Source organism: Hyaena hyaena, unplaced genomic scaffold, assembly GCF_003009895.1.
Source record: "Hyaena hyaena isolate Hyena2069 unplaced genomic scaffold, ASM300989v1 scaffold_265, whole genome shotgun sequence".
Classification (NCBI taxonomy): Eukaryota; Metazoa; Chordata; class Mammalia; order Carnivora; family Hyaenidae; genus Hyaena; species Hyaena hyaena.
Window position 1 is genome coordinate 1143620 of NW_024080899.1, and position 22500 is coordinate 1166119.

Sequence of the window (22500 nt, forward strand, 5' to 3'; positions counted from 1 at the left end):
GGGGAGTTAATAAAAGATGTAAATTCCAGCCTAAAATAGTGAGGCCTGGTGGTATGTAAGAAAATTTAATTAAGTGGCCACTATTCTTTTTCCCATCAATTGGGTTTTCTTCTGCCGGGCCGAAAAGGCGTCCGGGAGGTGTTGGGAATGCAGCTGGAGAAATGAATCTCTTGTCGGTGGAGTCTTTTTCTTTTCTGATGTGATAATTGTCAACAAGGAACCTTGACCGTGAGGTTGAGTTCAAGGAAATCATGTGAAACTTCATAAAACATTAATAACCCTCAAGTAGGACAGGGGATACTTGGACAGAACAGAGAGGGGAGTGTTGTAGCTTTGCTGGACGGATGCTCAGACACCGGAGAGAGCAGGTGGAAAGCACAGAGACCCCACCCCCGGTTCTGCCCACAATGGGCGTGGCCTCGTCCAGCTGAGGCAGAGGGGTGCAGGAGCCAGCCCCCGCTACCTCCCCCCGGGTGGGTGCTCCAGCATCCAGGTGCAGTTGTGAGTGAGCGTGCGGGCACGGAGGGGACAACGTGATGAGGTTTTTGTCACAGCATCTCAGCACCCTGTCAGGACCCTTGAATCTTCATGCCTCAGAGCACAGGGGCAGGGCTGGGGGGGAATAGAAACCGCTCTTGCCTCTGAGCCGGGGTGGCGGCTGCCTCTCCTGCTCCCCCCGAGCCACCATTTCATTGCCATACCCAAATCATCAATTATTTCCTTAAAAACACGTGTAGACTTTCCACAGAAGTCATTGCAGCCCTTAAAGCTCACCCCCAAATCCTTTGTTTTCGCAAGAGTTGTACCCCCTGTAACTTTTAAAAATACGTCTCTGTAAGTGTGTTTCCCTGGGTGGTGGCATCCTCCGGGATTACGGTTGCTGGGTAAAGTTGAGCATGCCCGGTTACATTTGAGTTATGGGTGAACAGCAGTTTTTTAGGATCGGCATGCTTTGGGATGGCCCTGTCCTAAAAAATGACTCGTCATCCACCCGAAACTCAGATGTAACTAGGCATCCAGTGTTTTTATTTGCTGAAGCACGCAGCCCTGTCTGGGGTGGACAGCTCCCTGGTGGGTAACGTGCAAAAAGCCCAGGCAAGAAATGGCCAGTCCGAGTCACAGCTGTTATCATAAAGCTTGGAGACCCATAATGTCAAGACAGATGTAAGCCCCTGCTTTCGTATGGGGACACCTTCTGCGTGGCCCGCAGACCCCGAGGCGCCCTTGCCAGCGTCTCCTAGGCGCGCCCCCTGCAGGCAGCGTGCAGGCAGTGGTGGGTAGCTTTTACTACTCCCTGCGCAGCAGTGTCTTTCTAAAAGTCTGTGAGTTTGTCTGATAACCCTAACAAATATCCATTTTTTGTATTTTTATAGATTCTTTCTAAAGTTTTTCCTCAAGTGCAATCAGAACTGTTTGAAGAATGCAGGCAACCCTCGAGATATGCGAAGATTCCAGGTACATGCTTCTCAAAGATACGTGGGCCAAGGTCCTCACTTTTAACATGAAATTTGAATTCTCTGATGTTGCGATGGTTCAGAAAACAGTCTTTAGTTCTCCAAGGGCTTGGGAGCAAACCAGAATTGGTTTGTTTGATAAAAAGATTTAAATCGAGTTGCTTTAGAAATGATCCAGCATCTTTAAGATGCCAGATTCATGGAGTCTGTGCATACCAGTGGCAAACTGAAATTGGCTCTGAAAATGTGACCTTGGCTTTATAAGGTGCCCCTCATAGGGTGGTCACGCATGCCCGCCCTCCCTGCTGGGCTGCCAGAAAGTTGGAAATTGGAGTTATTGGAGCTGTAGGTTACACTGGGTTTCCTTTTATGTTCAACCATGGTAAGTCTGGTGGGTGTGTTCCAGAATGTTCTCAAATAAAGTCCTGTCAGTGTTAGTACATAGCTTAGCCTGTTCCCTCAGTTGTACGTAGTCATGTACCATTGGTTAGGACTTGGAGCCCGTGCTCAAGGTCGTCGTTTTAGGGATGGATGGCTGGAGTTTTCATGGGTAGAGCCACAGTGCAGCCTGTTGGGTGAGCATGAGACCTTGGGCCCTCTTCGTGAAGGGATCCACACCTGTTCGATGCAGGCCTCTACAAGTTCCAGAATGTTCTCTCAGATCAGTTTCCTTTCTCTCAGGGTTGATCTTTTCTTGCTTCCATAAGCCCGCGCCTACTTGCTGGGCTGTGTTCCTGGATGCAGGCTAACTCATATTCTGGTTTGCTTCAGAGGATTGCATCTCAAGGAGAGAGGGGAGAGAGCTGGATGGGTTGTCACTGAGTTCATATTTTCCTTGCCTTTGTGAGTGGTTAGGAGGTTACTTTGGGGTAAAAGGTACTCCATACACGATGGATTATCTTGCTGATTTTAATTGTAAAAATATTCTGGGCTGGGACCCAGAGGTGCTGTCCGTCCCTCCTAACCAGAGAGGAATCTGGCAGCTACACTGGATGGCTTACCATCAGACGGGTCAAGGTCATTTTTAGGAGTTTCACTTAACCTTCCAGGCTTTTAGGACATGTGACGTTTGTCTTACAGCCAGCCAGCCGGTCAGAGAAGGGTGTGGGGGCGGGCTCGCAGTCAGGCTCTGCAGGGGGGGACGGCGTGTCTCGCAAACAGCTGCCCGCTTCCTACCCCCGTGCACCAGGCTTCACGGTGACGCTGGCCCATCTAGGCAGAGCGGAGGTCCTGCGTTGTCTCGCGTCGGCCCACGCGCCGTCGGTCGCACGTGAGCCCACAGTTACTTACAGGATGGGCTCTGTCCTCTTTAGCTCGTCTCCCCCGCCTTGCACAAGGTTTAACTGGACTTGAGAGTGTATCAGGGCTTACACAGTGCCTCCAGCTGCTTCACACACTCAGCACCTTTCTGTGCGCACACTGCAGGGCTGGCCTGGGCCAAGGAACGAAACACAGCTAGTCTGCTTCCTCTGCTGAACCACACGGTTTTCCCTTGGTGACTGACCTATATAGAGATGACAGAGCTAAGACAGTGTCCTTTTTTTATTTTTATTTTTACCTTGCTTCTTTAACGTATCGCGGTCTAAGAGCTTGAGGACAGTCAAGTCTGTGGCTCAGCGTTCGTTACGTGGTCCTTTGCGTCACAATGGGATGAGGGCACAGGTGCTCAGAGGCCCAGTGAGGGTGGCCCTGCATCCTGGGGCCACGGCAGATGCCTGCCCCGTGGGTGGTGGCCATCCAGGAGAAGCTGATGGCATGTCTGACAGTGGACGTGGGGATGCCCAGGGTGGGGGTTTTGAGGCTCAGAGGGGCCCAGTATTGGGGAGACCCGGGCAGTCTTGCAAAGCCCACCCAGGAAGAAAGTGCCCCATGAGGGAGTTTGGGGGATGTGATGGGGTGCTGTACCTGCTTCACAGTTTTCTTGTAGGGCCTGAGGTTTTTTTTTAATAAAAGCAATCAATTCCCTGTGTGTTCATATGTATGTGTGTAAGCATTGACCTTTTTTAAAAATAGATATTTTTAAATTTTTTAAATTTTTGTGTGAAAGAGAGAGTGAGTGAGCATGAGCATGGGAGGGACAGAGAGAGAGGGAGACACAGACTCTGAAGCAGCTCCAGGCTCCGAGCTGTCAGCACAGAGCCCGACGTGGGGCTCAAACTCACAGATCACAAGATCATGACCTGAGCTGAAGCTGAATGCTTAACCGACTGAGTCACCCAGGTGCCCCGCGTTGACTTTTTTTTAGTCCTTAAAAATGGTACTTATTTTTTAATCACTTTTATTCTCTTTTTCCCTCTAACCAATAGACTTTTTATTTTTTTATCTTTACTTTTTAATGTTTACTTATTTTTAGAGAGAGACAGAGCATGAGTGGGGGGGGGAGAGAGATAGAGAGAGAGAGAGAGAGAGAGAGAGAGACAGAAGCTGAAGCAGGCTCCAGGCTCCCAGCTGTCAGCATGCAGCCTGATGTGGGGCTCGAACCCAGGAACAATGAGATCATGTCTTAGGCCGAAGTCGGCTGCTTAACCGACTGAGCCACCTACCTGCCTCTAGACTGTTTTTTTCAAGAGCAGTGTTAGGCTTTCAGGAAGCATCCAGGAAGTTCTGAGAATTCCCTTAACCCCTCCCACCCCGGACACACCCTCCCTGCCAGTTTGTCCTGTTGTTACGTCTTGCACTGGTGGGGTGCATTTGCTGCATCGAGTGAACCAGCGCTGATGCATTATTAACTAAGGGCTGCTGCAGGCTGGGCTTTCAGGAGTCATTTTGCATGGCGTGTTTGGGCATGTGCAGACTGGGCTGGGGGGGCCGACGCGGGCTGGGAGGCTCCCTGGCCCCCTCCTCCCCTGCTCCTGCTGCGGGTGTGGGGCGGTGCCTCCCGAGGCGGTTCTGGCCCCACCACCGCCCGCACGTGGCAAAGAGCCAGGCCCCCCGCACCCCAGACGCAGGCTTCAGCCGCGTGAGCCCTGCTGTGAGGCCCAGGCTGGGCCTTTGCTGCTCATATCGGCTGTTCCGCGAATAAGGGACCACATGGGCTCACTTCTGTTTAAGAAAAATCTTAAGGCTGGGCAGGGAGTCCGTTAGAGGATGCTTGTCACAAGCTCACCGGGGAAGGTGTCTGGGGTGGCCGAGGGTGGCCCAGGCGAGGCTGTCTGTCGGGCCGAAGGGGCTGTTCCGCTGGCACCAGGGTCCCTGTCGTCCTCTGCCGGTGAACTTGAGGACACTTGTCTGGATGACAACACTTTCCACCTTTCATACTCAGCTCCGTCTTTTCAGACGCCAAAAAAGTTCCTTAGCGGACATTCTGGGTAGTTGTCACATCGACCCGGGGACCGTGGAGGCCAGACTGTGGGCGGCGAGTGCCTCTGATTTAGGAAGCCTGTTTTTGGCAACTCTGAATCCTCACGATGCTCCAAGGGAGGATAGTCTCAAGTGAACTAATTTTAATTAGATAAACTATCCAATCAATATGTGAACAGATCAATCAAAACAGCAGCTTTAAAATGAGCGGCTGGAGGGGTGTTTCTGAAGCTAACGGCTAGAAGAATATTTCTCTGCATTGAACTCACTTGTTAGCATAATAGATTAAACTGTGATTCACACGGGGTTTTGGAGAGAAGCAACCCTGAGTCAAAACAAAACAGCCCACCAGCCCAGTGAGCCAGGACCGCGGGGGTGCGTGGTGGAGGCCCCCAGAAGTGGGGGTGCGCAGTGGAGGCACCCGTTAGCCAGGACCGCGGGGGTGCGTGGCGCAGGCCCCCAGAAGTGGGGGTGCGCAGTGGAGGCCCCCGTTAGCCAGGACCGCGGGGGTGCGTGGAGAAGGCCCCCAGAAGTGGGGGTGCGCAGTGGAGGCACCCGTTAGCCAGGACCACGGGGGTGCGTGGCGCAGGCCCCCAGAAGTGGGGGTGCGCAGTGGAGGCCCCCGGGAGCGGGCACCAGCTCGGCCACGGCACTTCCCTTTGCCAACTTGTTTCACGTACACTTCGTCTCTGCAGGTTGTTGTGTCGACAACAGTCAACGTGGACGGCCACGTGCTGGCCGTGTCCGACAACATGTTTGTGCACAACAACTCCAAACACGGGCGGCGGGCCCGCCGTCTAGACCCGTCAGAAGGTACGGCCCCTTCTTATCTGGAAAATGGTAGGCACATGTTACATGTCTTTTTTATTTGCAATGCTTCTTTTCCTTTGCACCATTTTTACGTCGAGTCATGTCCCGTCGCCCTCACCGGTGCCCCTCGCGGGTCGGACGGCCCCCCGGGAGCCACCGCCGGCCCTCTCTCCGGCCCTTCTCCCGCTGGGGAGGGGCCTTCTCACTCATGTCATCTGCCACGGGCTTCACGTTATTGGTTTGTCTGTTTCTAAGCTTTTCTTTTGCTTGCAGCTTTTCTTGCAATTTTAATTTATTTGGTTTTATTTGGGCTTGTCCTCAGCCCCCATCCAGAAAATCATCCTCACTTTGTGCACGTTTCAGAGGGTGGTTATGCCGTGTGCTCCCTTGAGCTCAGAACACACTTGGAGGAGCCCTTCCAGTCCCCGGATGGAGCGGGCCGGGGCGGGGGGCGGGGGAGCGGAGGGGTGAGGAACAAACAGCATAAAATGTACCAAATGCTTCCAAGTGTCTGACTCCTTGTTTTCCTTGTTAAAAGAGAGGAATTTTGCTGAGAGCGATACAGGCAGGGGGCAGTGGTCTTAGACACAGAGTCAGGGCTCCGGAACACTCAGATGCGGGGGGCCTTCCCCCAAACCCTTCACTCACCCACGTCCCCACGGTTTATCCCACACCCTTTAAAATAAGGTCTTGTCCTCTCTACTAACACACTGTCCAGCATCACGAGATCCAGACCCGATCTGAGTTGTTGTTGTGAAAGGAATGCGAATTGCAAACAAAACAGCGTGGCGCAGTCTTTTGGAGCCAAGAGCCCACCCAACAAAAATGGTTTTGAGACAGATCATCTACACTGAGGTCTCGAATTCAGGAGCCACGCGTGAGGCGGGCAGATGGGTGCAAACAGGAAAAATGAATGAAGCGTGTGTAGATGATCAGAATGAAATATGACTCAGACATCTAGAAACTGGAAGACCATTTATGAATCTGCTGTGGTCCCCACAAATAAACCACTTTGTTTTTCTACATTAATGACTAAGGTGTAAGAGAACAAAAATATCATAATTAAAGGTCGCCCTGCGCACCAGAGTCATTAGAATCTGTGACGTACTGTTTATCTCCTTCCTATGCACTGAAGGTAGGTGTGTGTTCTGCTTAGCAACCATCACTAATGAGCTTCACAATTAAGAAGGTTGAGTCCCTGGTCCTCAGTCCCGGCTTCCCCAGAGAGCCAGAGCTCACAATGCGCGCGGCTTGAGGAGGCCCCCTCAGCCCTCTGGTGTTTGGTTGTAGTCTGGGTCCAAAATCAGCCTCCTCTAATGAGCTATTATGATCTGAGCAAAGTACAAGTATTTATTTTTGTAAGTAGCATGAAAAAGCATTTGACTGTAAGCAGAAAAGATAGCATTTAGGAAAATAAAGGCCACTAGTGGGTACCTTGGAGATAAGACCCAGCTAATCAAAAGCTATTTGCAGAAGCGGTCTTGCTGAAGATTTGTTTTAAAGAAATGTTTGTTTCTCCGTATTTTATCAGCAAGTCACTTTCTTGCAAGAGGTTGAAGCCTCTCCTTCTGCCCCAAAAAGTGACTCATCAGTTTAAAATGCAAATAGGTGACTTGGAGAACTAGCGCGTAGAGATAGGTCTTTCACGAAAAAGAAAATTGTCGTAGGCGGTAAGGCGCACGCGCACACGTGTGTGGTACTTGGCGCCCAGGTCTCCACGCTACAGAACGTGAGTGTTCTCTGCAGGATGGGGGGATACACGCCCCAGGCTTCGGCTACTTCCCGAAGAGCCCACACTTCCCAAGTCCATTTTCAGGGCTGGCCATAACCGGCCCAACACCCGTTTACCTCCTCCTCCGTGGTTAGGGCACATCGTAGGGGTGTGGGGTGCTGGCTTGGAGTCAGGTCCACATTCTTTAAGGAAAAAGCACCCCCACGAAGCACGGATCTGAGTCTGTGCAGCCTTTGCTGGCTAGCACCTCATTATCCAATCATCTGATATTCACCAGCACTGTGTACATACCCGCTGATGGTTTCCAAGTAAACTAATTCCCCCTGCCGCCGCCGTGGATGCCTGCCACCGCGTCCTTTGAGCTCCCGAAAAGCGAGGCAGATTATTTACAGTATTGAACACAGGCGTGGGGAAAACAACCATCCCACCTTCCAGCGCGGCCCCGCAGAACTCAGGCTTTCATTTTTTCCCCCTCCTTGTCACTTGTGCCCTCGTAAACGACTCCAGCCCTGTTTAAACCTTCCGTGAGCCCAGCCCAGCACCCGGCCGGCAGCGCAGAAGCGATTTGCATGCCAAGTGCCGTAATGCGGTTAGGTTTATGCAATAAGGACAGGCGAATGCAGGCTGCGGGGCTTTAGCGAGTTAAGGGGAACAGATGGCCCTGGGAGAGGTAAAAGGTATAATCCTATCAGCTGGAGTATCAGCCAGCCATCTGGGCATCCCAAGCACAATTACAAGACATTTTAGCAGGCAGAACAAAGAAGTCTTCGTGAAGCAAGATTAGGCCTGTTTGAGTCCCTCAATATTGTGAATGCAGAGCGAGGTGACAAATGCTATGATATTACTCAGGAGAGCTTCCTGATTAACAGGACAGGACGGGGAAGCAGTTTGCTAATAGAATACTGGAGGAGGTAGGGAGAGAGACCCCCGAAAGAAAGGGGGGGGGCGGAATGAGGTGGCACAACCACACTGGCCTCGAAGGGAGACACTCCCGCTTTTGAAACCCTCGCCCCAGCCACTGAGCGCGCCAGCCACCAGACGCATGCGCCCACGTGGGTGTCGCAGGCGGAGCCCCGCAGGCGGGCGTCGGGACGACGGTGTTCTTAGGCGGGACAGGCGCCTTCGAGTTAAAACAGGTGATCCAGGCACGTGTCAGATCCGCAGGGGAGGCGTGGCCGTGCCTCCTTGTCCCGGGGCTCTGTCACCTGGGGCCCCTGGAGGCCGGCCCGTGCGGAGAGCACGCCGGCCGGAGTCCGTCCCCCGCAGCAGGCTGGGGACAGCACCGGGGGGCGCCTGGGGGGCCCCTTCCCACCGGTGTTGTGCTCCTCTGGCTTCTTCAGCTGCTGGGCCAGCTCCCGTCATCTGCTTGAGTGTCCTCTGCACGTATATCATTAGATCTCTAACGCGGTCTGTGTAATTCATTTTGCTATGGTTCCCATTGAACACATGTTCCCTCTCTATATGTGCATTGAAATGTATGCAAATACGGGCAGAAGGAAGATGGCTATCGGCCGCGAGGAGGCCAAGGCAGGCCCGGGTTTCCTTTCCGCCAAGCAGCCCTCCAGATTCCAAGATGATGTGGCTTTCCGCTGGGCCACAGCTGCCAAATAGCCGTCTCCTGAGCGTGCAGTGGATCCTGGATTTTTTTTTTTTTTCTTTTCTCACCTCCAAAGTAAATTTGTTTACTGTAATTTTTTTTTTGTGAATTATTTGCCATAATTGGCTGTGCTGATGAAGGTCACCCCCTTGGAGGAGACTTGTCAGTCTTTAGAGAGCTGATCCTTTTCAAATGCTCTCCATGCAATTAAGAAAAGCAAATGTCATTCGGAAGCCTCAGAAATGAAAATTTGTATGAACTTATTAGCATGAAGTCAACAGCGCTAGTTAAGGGCAGGTTCCCAGTGTGTGCTCTGTGCTTCTGCTGCAGAGGGGGATGCGTGTAGAATGAGCAAATATAACCCCCGCTAGTCCAACATTAAAGCAAACAAAGGAAGGTGGATGTCGGCGGTGTGCTAAACAACAATAGCTAATGGTGATTAACTAGACGGTGTCTGCAAAGGGCTGCCTCTGACCCGTCAGGGAAACCACTGCACGTGGGCTTCCGGAAAACTCCCACTTATGAAGACGTGCAACCAGATCTGACCCAGAGTCTAAAAAGATGATTTATCTGAAGCCGAGCTACACGGGGGCTCGAATAAGATGAACAGCCTAATAAGGCCCCACGATGTCCTTCGCGGGGCTCTCGTCTACGCACACCACCATGGGGGACCCGGCCGGGAACTCGGGGGAGGCTTGGATAAGCCGCTTCCTGTTTATCAGGCTTAGTTACTACTTTTTGGACAAATACCCACAGAGGCTGTTGTGAGCGATGCCAGAAGAGCAGGACAGAGAGGCTACCCCTCAAGCCGGGGGTCGGGTTCCTGGGCCTCCAGCTTGTCTTCACACCTTCCAGCACGTAGCCGGGCAGCCCGGGGCGCAGGGGGCTTCCTCCTTCCTCCCCAGTTACGCCCTCCTGTGCCTGGGGCGTAATCGTGTCCAGACAGCCATCGGCTGGGAGACCTGGCGGGTCTTGGGGGCCCCACGGCCACCATCCAGGCCTACGTGCCCCGTTGTTCTTCGTACAGCAAGGACAGGGAGGCAGTCGGGCCAGGGGACCTGAGGACGGTGCCCGGGCCTGGGCAGGCAGGAGAGCGCGTGCCCGGAACCTTCCACCAGCAACAGTCAGCAGATGTCTGAGGAGCTGCTCCTTGGCTCGGGCCCGGCCTGCAGGAGGCCGTCAGAGGCCTCAGAGAAGGTCTGCTGACGCCTGATAGAAGAAGGGCTGTCAGAGGCCAGAACAAAGCCGGCCTCCACGAGGCTGCAGCCTTCAGCCCTGGCTCTGGCCTCCGCCAGGCTGCCGGGAGCCCGCCAGGGCCTCCTGCCCTCCTCCCTCTCTCCCTGCGCCCTCCCCCTGCCTCCGCCTCCCCTCCCCCAGCAGGGCCGGCACAGGCCGCCCCAGTGCCATTGTAATAACTCATGCAAATGTGAGGGCTCCCGAGACAAAGAGAGGTCAGGCCAGCGGCTCGGGGATTCCTGTCGACAAACAATATTAGATGTAAAATGTGTACCTTTGACAAAAGTATTAATATAGCGCTTTTGATTTTTTTCCCTCCTGATGAAAAGTGAAAAGTAGTAATTGTGGAGTGACAGAGGAAAATGAAGTTTTGAACCAAAAGGCAAAGTTCGTGGATGAAAAAACCCAACCCAATTAGCTGCTTATGAGGAATCGAAATGCAAGGCATTTGCTCCCCCATCCCCCTCAACAACCTTTTGATTGACTCTGCTTAGATCTGTACAGCAAAGCAGATAAATCGACGTGCCACATGTGCGCCATGCTTAATCATTTGTAATCGTCATATTTGCCCTGACACATAATTTGCTATATCAAGCCAGTGTTTTTTTCTTGCTCACCAGTATTCCGTGGCTTGGCCTTTGCTTTATAAAACATTTAATAGTTTGCTTTAAACACACCAACATGCTGATGTACGATTGCCCTTTGCACGCTGCCTGGAGGAACGGCCCTCCCCCGTCCCGCTGCACCGCGCGCCCCACACACGGCGGGCAGAGTGGCCCGAGTCGGGGGCCGGGGCTCTAAGGTGTGCGTTCTCTGTCTTGTGCGAGCAGCCACTCCGTGCATCAAGGCCATCAGCCCCAGCGAAGGCTGGACCACGGGGGGAGCCACCGTGATCATAATCGGAGACAATTTCTTCGACGGCCTGCAAGTCGTGTTCGGAACCATGTTGGTGTGGAGCGAGGTAAGCCCGCGCGCCTCTCCCGCGAGCGGCCTGGCCAGCTGTCCGCAGCCCGCTGACGCCCGGCACCCTGTCCCGAGTGGCTCGCCTGTGGCAGGGGCTCCTCCGGTGGGTGGGCACGGAGCCCCCCGACCCTGGGGTTTCAAACCTGCCGTAGGAGGCCCCTCCGTGCACTGCAACAATTAGTGCTAGAATTACCAGAAGCGGGTTTAAGGGGACATATGGTGGCAATTTTCATATGAATGATGCCCTGTGGCCTTTCCTGCAAAGTAAAACCCGGGATCGTTTGCAGATATTTTTCTTAAGGAACACAGTAGATCCCCGGTCTCTGCGTGACAGCTAGGAGGGAGCATTCCGGGACATTCCGGGATGATGGTCCAATTTGTGCTCATTTTCGTAATTCTACCGCAGCGGCAAGTGCCCGCCCCTCCCGGCCAGCGCCTCTGAAAGCCCGCTCACTGTGTGTTTTTTGTAGCTCATCACGCCCCATGCCATCCGCGTGCAGACCCCACCGCGGCACATTCCTGGAGTCGTGGAGGTGACCCTGTCCTACAAATCCAAGCAGTTCTGTAAAGGTGCTCCTGGGCGGTTTGTCTACACCGGTGAGTTCACATCTCCGACTTCGGTGGCCAAGGGGTGGATGTGTCCGCCCCATGGCAGACTGGGAGGGGGCCCCGTGGGCCTGCACACGCGGGTCCCTCCGGGAGGACAAGGCGAAGCCCCCTCAGTCGGGCGCATGGTTCCAGCATCCTTGTGTGAGAGCTGGTGCTGCCGTGGACGGGTGCGGCCCCCTCGGGCCGTGTGATCTCGGGCCACTCCCCACACCTGCACACCTTGGCCTTCTGGCCTGTAAAGCGAGGTGGTGGGCTTGCCTGTAACAGGTCACCTCCAGCCTCCACTGGGCTCATGTGGAGCCCACACGGTCACCTCGCGTGGCGGCCCGTGATGTTGCCGTTCATTCGCACAGGTTGGGACTCCGACATTACGCGCATGTCACGTGCCCAGGGCCACGCAGCGTACGCACGCACGGGGGGAGCCGGCCGTCTGCTCCAGGCCCTGTGCTGTGATCCTCTTTCTGGGAGGGTCTCAAGCTTGTGTCACCAGAAAGGGTGGCCTCTGAGATGACGCAGAGTTGTTTTATACAATGCTCCGCCCACACAGGTGCTCAGCTAACACCATTTGTCCGAGGTTTTGCTGTTGAGAAACGCCATGAACAAGCTCCAGGTGTCTTTGCATGTTGATTTCCAGTCCTAGCCAGCTGCAGAAGTTCTAATATTTGAGACGTGTTTGTACTGCTGGGCGGCACCTGCCAAAACCCCAGGAGGCGACAGGGATGGGTGCTTGTCGGGCGGGGGGTGTTCCGTGCCGGGAGTCTGGGCTGGGGTCACTGGTTGAGGATGTCCCAGAGTGGGTGTGGCCTCCCACTGGGATGGGGCCTCTCTGTCCACCAGGCAGGTGGACGTGGCAGCCGCTGAGGTCCCGTCCACTGGGGGGTGTGGAGGGAGGCGGGCTTCCTCACGCGCTTCGCCTGCAGGAAGGGTCGAGTGGGTGTGAGATGCTCCCAGCATGGCTTCCCGTGGGCCTGGCATCACCGCAGGGGTGGGCCTGACGTGGGTCCCCTCCGAGCCACGGCTGTCGTCCCCAGAGGCGTCCAGGCCTCAACAGCTTGGCTGCCAGCAACACCCGGGGTCCCCGTGGGGGGCGCCTCCCCCGCCGTCCGTCCCGGCGCCCCGCCCCGCGCTGCAGCTGGGAGAGGAGGTGCCCACGCGGAGGGCCGCTAGCTTCCGTGGGACCAGCATGCTCCCCCAGGAGCCCAGAGCTGCCAGGGGACGAGGACGTAGTGAAAAGCTGTGGGTGCACGTCCTGGGCCCTCTGCTGGGATCCGGTGCGCTCGGCTCCCCCTGGGGCGATCCCGACGCGGTGGGGGGGGTGTCATCTCCTCTGATCTGCGAGGCCCCCGGTGTGTCTGTTGGGGGAGCGAGCTGTGGGGCATCTTGTGAGCGTCCACGCGTCCCCAACAAGCGAGTGCTGTGTGGTGGGTGCTCCCGGTGCCAGGCGCCCGCCCCCAGCAGGGCCTCCGGGCCCCTCGCGTTCACGGCGCACAGGCACCTGAGAACCTGAGGCTGTACGTGCTCCGCTCTGCCTGGCGTTGGCCGGATGGCCTGGGCCCGGCGCCTCCCGGCCCCCCGAGTCCCGCTTTCTCCCCCGCCCGGCCCCGCGGATTTTGTGGAGGTCAGGGAGAACTTAGGGGCCACGTCCGCCCCAGGTGGGCACTCAGGAGGGCACCTTCCGTGGACACTTAGGGTGGCCGCCGTCAGGTCCTGCTCCTCTGAGAGGAGACATTTACCATCTCCTCACCGGCCAGGCTGTGTGTGGGCCGCAGCTGTGCCACGGACAGGGCGTCCTGGCTGGCGGAGGGCCCGGCCGTGAGCGTGTACGTGGCCGGCCCGACCTGCCCGTCTGCACCGGCACGGAGGACGGCTTCTCCCACAGCAGCTAGTCCGCCCGTCCTGGATCGAGGCCTCGGCCGGGGCTGCTGTCCTGGATCAGACCTTTGCATCCACGGGATGGCGTGGGGGGCGTCGCGGGCACTGTGAGAAGGACGTGAGGGGCCGGGTCTGCCCTCTGACGGCAGGAGGGGCCGGCCGAGCTCTGGGAACCAGCGCAGGAAAGATGGGAAACGGTGTGAGGGCAGGGCCGCGGGGGTCACGTGTGCAGCGCCCTGGCATTGGCCGCGCCTGGTGAGGGGTGGCTGGCGCTCTGCCTCTTCCAGGTTTATCCCCCAGGGTGCCGGCTGCCGCCCGCTGTCCCTGATGCCACCTTCCCTTTCTGCAGGGTGGGCGTCGCGCCCCCCATCCAGGCTGACCGGCTTCTGGGGCCGCGGGCTCAGGGCCCCCCCTGCGCATGCAGCGTTCTCCCACGAACGGACGTTTCAATGAGGCCATTCAGTGAGCTCAGCCTCTCCGAGCGGGAGGCTAATTTATTGCCTCCCCCCACCCCACTCATTAACGGGAATATACATTTCAAACGCTGTGTAAGGGATACGGGGCCCCGCACACTCTCAGGGAGCAGAGGAAAGGTGGGGTCATAACCTGTCTGACCTGGAAGCTTCTGTCTGATTTGCATCGCCCTGGAATTGACGGGGACGAAGCAATCACTGGGAACTGCCCTCCCCCCGCTGAAAAGCGAGCCAGCCCTTCTGGACGTCAGGACGCGGGCGCACGGCCCCTGCAGGGAGGACGCCGTCCCCTGGGCATCTGGCTCCTATCAGCCCCGGAGGCTGCCGGGACACCCTCACGGTGAACCTTCCCGGCCGAGGCAGCCAGGCCCGGGGATAATGAACCTGCCCGAGGAGGAGGGCCCCCGCCCGCCAGACGCAAAGGCCTAAATGATCTGTTTACAGTGATCTGAGAAACACCAGATTTTTCAGAACCAGACCCGATCAGTCAACCCGGAGAGGCCGTGGGTGCTCTCTGCTGCCCCCGCCCTGGGCCCGGCCGTCCAGGCCCCCCGGCCTGCTGCCTTCAGCCACTGTAAAGGCCGAATTACCTTCGGAGGCCATAGCAGCTCAGTTGATTAGCATGGTGAATTGAAAGGAGGAGTCACAAATGACATGTCCGGCTCTTCCACTCGGGCCCTTTGTATTCCCAGTGTGTCTCACCCCCGTTGTAAGAAGGTCAAAAATTAGAGAGAGAGAACAATTTTCGAGCAGCTAGCACTTAGGAGCAGAATTAACAATCACTCTGTATGTAATTGCCAGTTAATAGTAAATTGCCTTTTAGACTGTAAAATGCAATATAAACGGGTGGGCACCTAAAATTAAATTAATGAGATATTTGCTGCATTTAAAAGTGAATCGTGCAAATTAATAACTGAGCGCAATGCTTGCTTTAATATTTGTCTAATAGTGTGCCATTTGCTTGTTTAGTAATAATTAAATGAGTCCGGGTCTCCTACCTGAGACACTCCTGCCTGGGCAGGCTGAACCGTTGCACGTTCCTAACTTCACCAGGAGAAACACATCAAGTTGGGAGGCGCGATAAAAGAAATTATTTTTTAATTAGAATATAGGCATCGCTGTGTTACTTGATTAGGACAAATTGGAATTTGTACGCTTCTAGTTGAAATGACGTTAGAACGAAAACTGGTGTCACGGGCACGTTTCCACGCGTGAGGCGTTCTCGCACGGACGTGGACGTTGCTGCTTCCGCAAAGCGTCCACATGGCAAAGTGGTTTCCTGGGGCACGAACCCACGGAAGCCAGTTGGCCGTGGCTTCCCTTCGAGATCAGCCCTCGGAGTTGCGGGGTGCGGCCACGAGGCTCCCAGGGATTGACCTCCTGCATCTGAATGTTTTGCTGACCCACCCCTCACTTGAGAGATTTCTTTTGCTCAGTGACAGAAATTGACACGAATGACGGGGAGATGACACATCGCGTGCCATGGGCCGGGGCCGGTTACAGAACAGGGTCCTGGCAGCTGGCGGCCCGTCCGGAGTGGCCGCGGGGGAGCTGGGCCGGGCTCAGGTCTGCCGAGCGTTTACCTGGTGGGGACATAAAAATGATTATTTTCTGCACAAAGACGTGCATTCAGTTTCTGGCTTGTGAAATCGTTGCTCAGCCAGTAACTGCTAGCAGCTCGTGTGCTTTCCGATGGAGTATTCACGTTGCTGTCTGTCTGTTTGAAGTCCGATGGAGCCTTCCACGGGGAGCATGTCCCGGCAGGGACTGCCCTGTCCCCAGGTGTGGTCCTGGCCCGCTGCGGTGGCTGTGTCCTCGCCCAGGGCCTGCCTCCTGGGTCCTCGAAGCCTTGTCCACCGTTTAGCCCCCACCTCCTGTCACCCCTTGAAAGGCACTCACGTTTCTGAAGTGTTTTAAAGATCTTTTGTGTGCATTCGGATGCGATTCTGTCAAAAGCACGTGACAAGCTGTAGAGTCAATAGCGCCCTTCGACCACAGCCAGCCCCGACCCGCTGTGCCCCGGCCGGCGCCCGCCACACACATCACTTATACCCGCAGCACAAATGGTTCCTAGCGCCCCTCCCCCAGCAGCCATACTGTCCATTGTGCTGAACTAGACGCTAATGCCTTCCCTTAAATGCAAGCCACCCAATTATTTCAGTGACAAATTTTTAACCACAGGTGTGGACCTGGTGGAGAAACAAATATTGTAGTCGCGGACCCTGGAGTCTGGGGAAGCTTCTGGCCAGTGGAACCACCTGCCGTGGCCAGTGAGGCCCCGTGGCTCTCGGCTGTTCCCTGTCTGCTCCTCTCCGTTGGCCGCAATGGGCTTCCCGGCTCCTACTTGGTGATCGGAGGGTGTGATCAGTGGGATCCATGGTCCCTGGCGGGTGGACACCTTGGCTCTTCTGTGAGGTTTGTTACGTGGGGCCTGCATCTTCGGCTCAGGCCACGTCCAGTCCCGTCCGGAGGTGGAGGGCTGGGGCAGCTGCCTGCATCGCGCACAGCTCCTGCCCCCACCGCCGTCTCTTGTCCCAACGCGGCCCACCCGGGCTCTTGTCATTTGCACGTTGGCAATGGAGGGCAGGGTTTTTTTTTTTTTTTTTTTTAATGTTTATTTCTGAGAGAGAGAGAGAGGCAGAGATGGAGAGACAGAGAGCAAGCAGGGAAGGGGCAGAAAGAGGGAGACACAGAATCTGAAGCAGCTCCAGGCTCCGAGCTGTCAGCACAGAGCCCGACTTGGGGCTCGAACTCACGGACTGTGAGATCATGACCTGAGCTGAAGTCAGCCGCTCGAGTGAGCCCCCCAGGCGCCCCTGGAAGGCAGATTTTTGCCCTCTGACTGGGACGGTGCGTGCATGGGGCCGGCTGGTCGTCTTTGGGCTCGTTTGCAGGACTCCCTGGGACCTCAGGGGAAGGGAGGGCAGCCTCCTGGCGTCCTCTGCACTGCGTGGCTTGGCGTTGGGTGGGTGGACGTCAGGGCATCGGCTGCGTGCCACGGGGCACTGGTGGTGTGTGTGCGTCCACGACGTGCCCGGCTCAGGACTGGCGCCGGGAGGGCTCCTGGGGTCACTGCTGTCCCTTCGCCTCCTGTCTCGAAGGAGGCCGGAGAATGAGACACACCGCTTGTGCTATTGCACAAGTAGACTATTTGTCCTAATCAGTGACACCCATTTACTAGAATTGCTTAAAATGAACTATACCTCATACAGAAATCGCACATTTAGAGACTTCCATTCATCATCTGAAAATTGAGGGCCAGTAAACTTTTCTGCTCCTCCAGTGGGATCATAGGCATGCATCAAAATGTTAAAAATGATTGGTGAGAGGGAGCTGTCACCCATTTATCAAGGAAAAGAACATTATTTGCTAATTTCCCAACCAGGCTGGTGACAGGGTGCTTCGTCTTTGGACCCACGGTGACCAGCATGGCCTTTTTGTTATTAGTACAAGTCAAGCGCTTTTGGGCAGTTGCTAACAAGACACATTTGTCTGTCATCAGAGGGGCTGTGGTGGTTTTCCAAGTGGCTGTGACCAAAGTCTGCTCCTCGTGCCCCGATTGGCTGTGCTTCCCGGGGCCGCGCGAACCCAGGAGGAGAAACCGACTGATAAATCACAAAGTTTCCACGTCAAGGTGAAGGTATTGACTCTTCAGCACCAAACCTGACAAAATGTAGCCGAGAGGAGACGGCCATTTATCTTCCCCAAAGGACAAAAGGGTCATCCGGGTTTTGCTCAGTGATTGTCGAGATGTGGCCGGGCAGAGGAGCGGGCCTGGGCCTCTGCCCGCCGAGCCCCCAGCACGGGCAGGGTCCCTGGCTTCCCTGCCCACTGGGGGTCACGGGGAGGGCCAAGGGAGGGCACGGGCTCACGTGCAGGGGCCTGGTTTGAGCCTCTGGTTGGCAAGGATGCGTGGCGCGTTGTGAGAAGAGCGTGGAAGGGGCATGGGGGTGGTGAGGGTGGGGAACGGGCGACCCCACCGTCTAAAAGCACTATGAGAAATGCGGTCAACTCAAGTTCAGAGCGAAGCGGCGAAAACAAATGCACAAATAAAGTCACACAACTCACCTGGTGAAGCTCTACGAGTCTGGCAGTGGAGACCAAGGGAGGCGTCAGAGGGCCCATCGTGACGGGGACTTCAGACCGAAGGCCTAGACGGTTCCAGCCCTGGAAGATCAGAGACCAGGGTCAGCGTCGCTGAGCCCGGGCGCCCATGCCGTGGCCTCCTCCCACTGGGCCCATTCGGCTGGACGACGGTCAGGGCCCAGGCTCGACGTGAACAGTGAGTGCGTTTGTCTGCGGTGTGCGTGTAGGTGGGACAGGGGCGTCCCCGCAGCTCAGGTGGCCTGGGCTCTGCTCGGAAGGTCCGTCCACCTGTCCGTACACATTCGTTCCATGTTGACTTGGATCCCAAAAGCTCAGCCTGAGAAAAAGCGCTCATAACAATTACTCACATCAGTTGGGCCTTTTTGATTTATTGTAGAAAATGCAAAATGACTAATTCTCTTCTTGGAATGGTTTTTTCAATAAAACAGCAGCAAAGGTGGAAGCTACCAGCGGTGTGGACTGTGCGCTGCCCCCCCGCCCCCGAAAAACAGAAGTTTTCAAATGCTCCCAATGAGCATATGGAATAACTGGGTTGCGCGAGGGACTGGGTGCATGTCGTGGGTCACGTGTGCTCAACATGGAGTGTGTTAAATTTTAAATACGCACACTCCCATCGAGACCACTGGCTGCTGCAGATCGTGGTAAGCGTGGGTGTAAATCATCTCCGGAGGAAGTTTCTTTAAGGTGCAGCACGGCGGTGGGTCCGTCTGTCTCTCCTGCACAGACGCCCCCTTCCCTGCCCCTCGTGAGGCCAGTCTTCCTACGTCTCCTGCACACGGAAATCCTGCAGTCGCGCGCGGGTCCCGGGTCCCGGGCGGGGTCCTCTCCCAGCCTGAGTGTCTGGTGACCCTTGAGGACCTGGGTCAGGACACTGAGGCGGCCGGATGTGGGGGGTCCTGCGAGATCCCCTTTCCGTCTTCTCACACCTTATTCTCCCAGGAGAAGGCCCTTGCCCGATGCAGCCCCGTGGGTCTTGTGAATCTGGTTGGTGGCCACGGGCTTTCCCCCAAAACATCGCTCTGTCCCTGGTTTTTGGAGACTAACTGGTGCTTTTCCTAACGAACACGACCCTGGCACAGAATCGTCCCACGTAAGCTTTTAAGCGCCTCAGTGCTGGGCTGGTGGACGAGCCCCAGGCCAAGGGGTTGCAGCGACTCCAGCAATTTTGTGGGTGCAGGATCTTGACGATGGGGGTGGCACCGATGATCGCTCCTCCACGTACTTGGCATTGGACCACGAGCTAACGCCTGTGAATCCAGAGGGCGTTTCAGAGTTGACTCGTTTCAATACCATGAAAGCGAGGTGAGGGGGTGCTTGCCCCACGGCTCCCTGCCTGTGGGGAGCTCACGGTGACGCTGTGCCATCACAGCCCCTGCGGCAGCGCCCCAGGTGGCTGGAGCTTTGCCAGGGAGCCGTGGTGGTGGACACCTGCCATGCTCGGGGCCCTGCACCCCCGTCGCCCTCACACCTCTGCCCCTCGCGGCCCAGAGCTGTGCAGCGGCTCGCGGCACCTGACTCTGCCCTCGGAACACCCCACTCCCAGGAATGACGTGAAGGACGGGCGTGCCGTGGAGGACGCGACACTGAAGCTTACCGTCCTTGTGACCTGGCATTTACCCTGGCGTTGAGGACACTCAGGGCTTGCCCGATGCCCGCCTGCCCCAGGCCCTCGGCTGGGTGCTGCAGGCAGTTCGGAGGAGGAGGGTCTGGGACTCACAGGTGCTCGGGGTGAGGCAGCTCTTGGCCGTGGGCTCCTCGCGGGCGGAAGGTGCCGCGATGCCCGGTTCTGGGCTGCGCTCAGCAGAGGTCACCGTCTGGTGGGAACGAAACAGGAGGTGGAAAGGAAGTGAATGAAGCCCTACAGGTTGCTACGTTCTGTGAGAAGGGGCACAGCCGAGGCCCCAGGGGTCATAGCAGGGAGAAGGTGTGGGGTGGCTGGGGACGTGGGCAGCTTCCAGGCAGGGAGAAGAGCGTGGACCAAGCGTGAGCTCCGTGGGGGCAGGGCTGCGGGGTGGCGGGAGGTCCCGTGAGGCCCCGGGGCCTTCTGATCCCAGTGCGCTTTGGGATTTCAGGGCGTCGTGTATGGAAGCAAAACTGTTTGGCATGAGCACACGACCCAGCACCCTGCGCTCAAGCCTGCGGTTGGGGCCCCAGCATTTATGGTCATCTTGGCGGGGTCTCTCCAGGCTCTGCCTCAGGGCCTTCCTGTCCTTTATCTGAAAACCTCCCGAGCTGAGACTGGAAAGGGCAGTGATTTTTGGGAAGCCGTTACGCTCCGTCAGCGGGAGGCTTTCCCCGAGAGCACCCCCTCCCCACAGCTGGGGTCAGCCTTCCCTCCCCCTCCGCCCCCTGTGTAGACCTCTCTTCTTTACAGAAATGCCAGCGGCGCCTTTATCACGAGACCACATTCCATCCAGGAAGAGCATTTCTGTCAGTAGAGGGAGAGCTGGTGGTCTAGTCTAATCCGGGTTAGAGATGCTACCTTCACGTGAAATCTTGTTTGTTATTCAGATAGAATTCGTGTAGTGTAAAATTTGCCCGGAGTGTACACTTCAGGGGCTTTAGTGTGTTCACAAAGTTGTGCACATTGTTACTTCAAGAACATTTTCATTGCACAGGAAGGAACCCTGTACCCATTAGTGGTCACTGGGCGTTCCCCGTTCCTGTCCCTCGGCGCCCCCTGCGTCCCCGGCTCCCAGGACCCAGATCCCCTCCTGTGCACCTGCTCACTCCTGACGATTCATGTAAATGGACTCACACGGCACATGGTCCTTTGTGACTGGCGTCTTCCACTCAGCGTCACGTTTCCAGGGTGGCCACGTGGTAGCGCGCATCAGAGCTTCATCCCTTTGCACGGCTGAATACTCTTCCCCGGGCCTCATCTCGCGGACCCACCCATCAGCTCACGGACGTGTGGGTAATCCCAGGTGCTGCTCCTGTGAGGCCTCTGCGAACGCGTCTTTGTGTGGACAGAGGACAGTGTGACTTCTCCACGTCAAACATGGTGTTATCCCTCCTGCTGTGCACCTTGTGGGGCAGGGCGGGTGCTGTGACGCGGGGTGAGGGCCCCGCCTTCGGGGAGGAGGATGGACCCCAGAGCAAGTGAGTGGACGGAGGGGCGTGCGGGCCCCGGGGTGGGGGGGCTGGCTGTCTTTGGCACCACGGGGTGGAGGGGTCTTTGCGCAGCAGGAACACCCCCAGCCTTGGGAGTAGGGGGGGGTGTCTTACTTTCAGAGCTCATTTTTCAGCTTCTGTCTGTATGGAGATTTTACGCTGGTTTAACGTGTGCAAATCCATCGCCGGGATGGTTCTGCGCAGAGCATTGTGCTCCTGTTTGGGTTTGAAGACCCTTCCTTGAAACCCCATCTCTAAGAGGTTTAGCGACACCAGGACACTTGAGTTTTCCTTCTTAAGGAAAGGATGACGGTGCGAGACTCTTCTCCACGGAGGCTGGCCTTGTTCGTAGGCTCTTTGTACGTAGCGGGAGCCCTTGTCTGTCAGAAGAGCCTGGCTGGGGGGTGCCGGGGTTACGGGCTGGCCAGGCCCCCTTCCCCACCCCAGAGGCACCACCGTGGGGAGCCTGTCTCCGGGCTCCCCGTCCCCGGGGCAGAAAGCCGTCCAAGAAGTGAGAGCGGCTGACACGCCACGTGCCTTAGTTTTCCTTCGCTGCCGGGCTGGGCTCGGTAGGTGTAGTTTCGACGTGCTAAGAAAGCTGTAATCCAGTGCATTCTTTGAGGTGTGTAAACAGAATTGTTTGAATGCAATCCAGTCGTTGTCAGCAAGGGTATTATTTTGGTAACAAGGAAGATGAGCTGTCCCCTTTTCTGCATTTGGTGTCACATCACAATGCCGCCATCGGCTGCCAGGCAGCGGTGAATGGAAGCGGGTCCCTGTGCACAAGGCCGGGCTGGGCTGTGTGTATGAATCCCGGAACAATGTCCCCGTACGAAGGCGGAGGCACCTGACTTCCAATTAGGAGTCAATGTGGCATTTTTCCCATCCTCAGAAGTCTTGGTTACAGAACGTACCCTTCAGCTGGTGGGTTGGAGGGGCTCCCGTGGTAGCGGCCACGTGTGGAACAGAGGCAGACCCAGGTGGGGCCGATAGCCCCGCTGGTGTCGGGCCCGTGGCACGGACGCCGGAAGGGCTGAGTCACTTGGGCGAGGGCAGCCTAGGGTCTGCGAAGGGTGGCCCAAAGTCTTCCTGTTGGATCCCACCGGGTGGGCTCCTGGGGCCCACGCCTCTGGTGCGTGACGCAGAACCGCCGTGGCCTTTGTGTTTCCGTGCACGCCACGCTGCCCGGCTCACCCTGCCGAGTTCTGTGATTGAAATTCATTGCCAAATTTA

At 56.4% G+C, this 22500-nt stretch overlaps 1 protein-coding gene across 12 annotated transcripts in view; it reads left to right on the top strand.

Annotated features, from left to right (window-relative positions):
* EBF3 (EBF transcription factor 3) overlaps positions 1-22500 on the top strand; it is a 116005-nt gene that overhangs the window by 76948 nt on the left and 16557 nt on the right. For 5 of the 12 annotated variants that reach the window (XM_039245746.1, XM_039245753.1, XM_039245756.1 and 2 more), the window contains exons 7-10: positions 1374-1455; positions 5450-5594; positions 10960-11090; positions 11563-11689. In XM_039245746.1, coding sequence (XP_039101677.1) covers positions 1374-1455; positions 5450-5594; positions 10960-11090; positions 11563-11689 — 485 coding nt within the window. Of the gene's footprint in view, positions 1-1373; positions 1456-5449; positions 5595-10956; positions 11091-11562; positions 11690-22500 lie in introns of all 12 variants that reach the window. The other 7 variants (XM_039245750.1, XM_039245755.1, XM_039245757.1 and 4 more) reach the window with 3 other exon arrangements.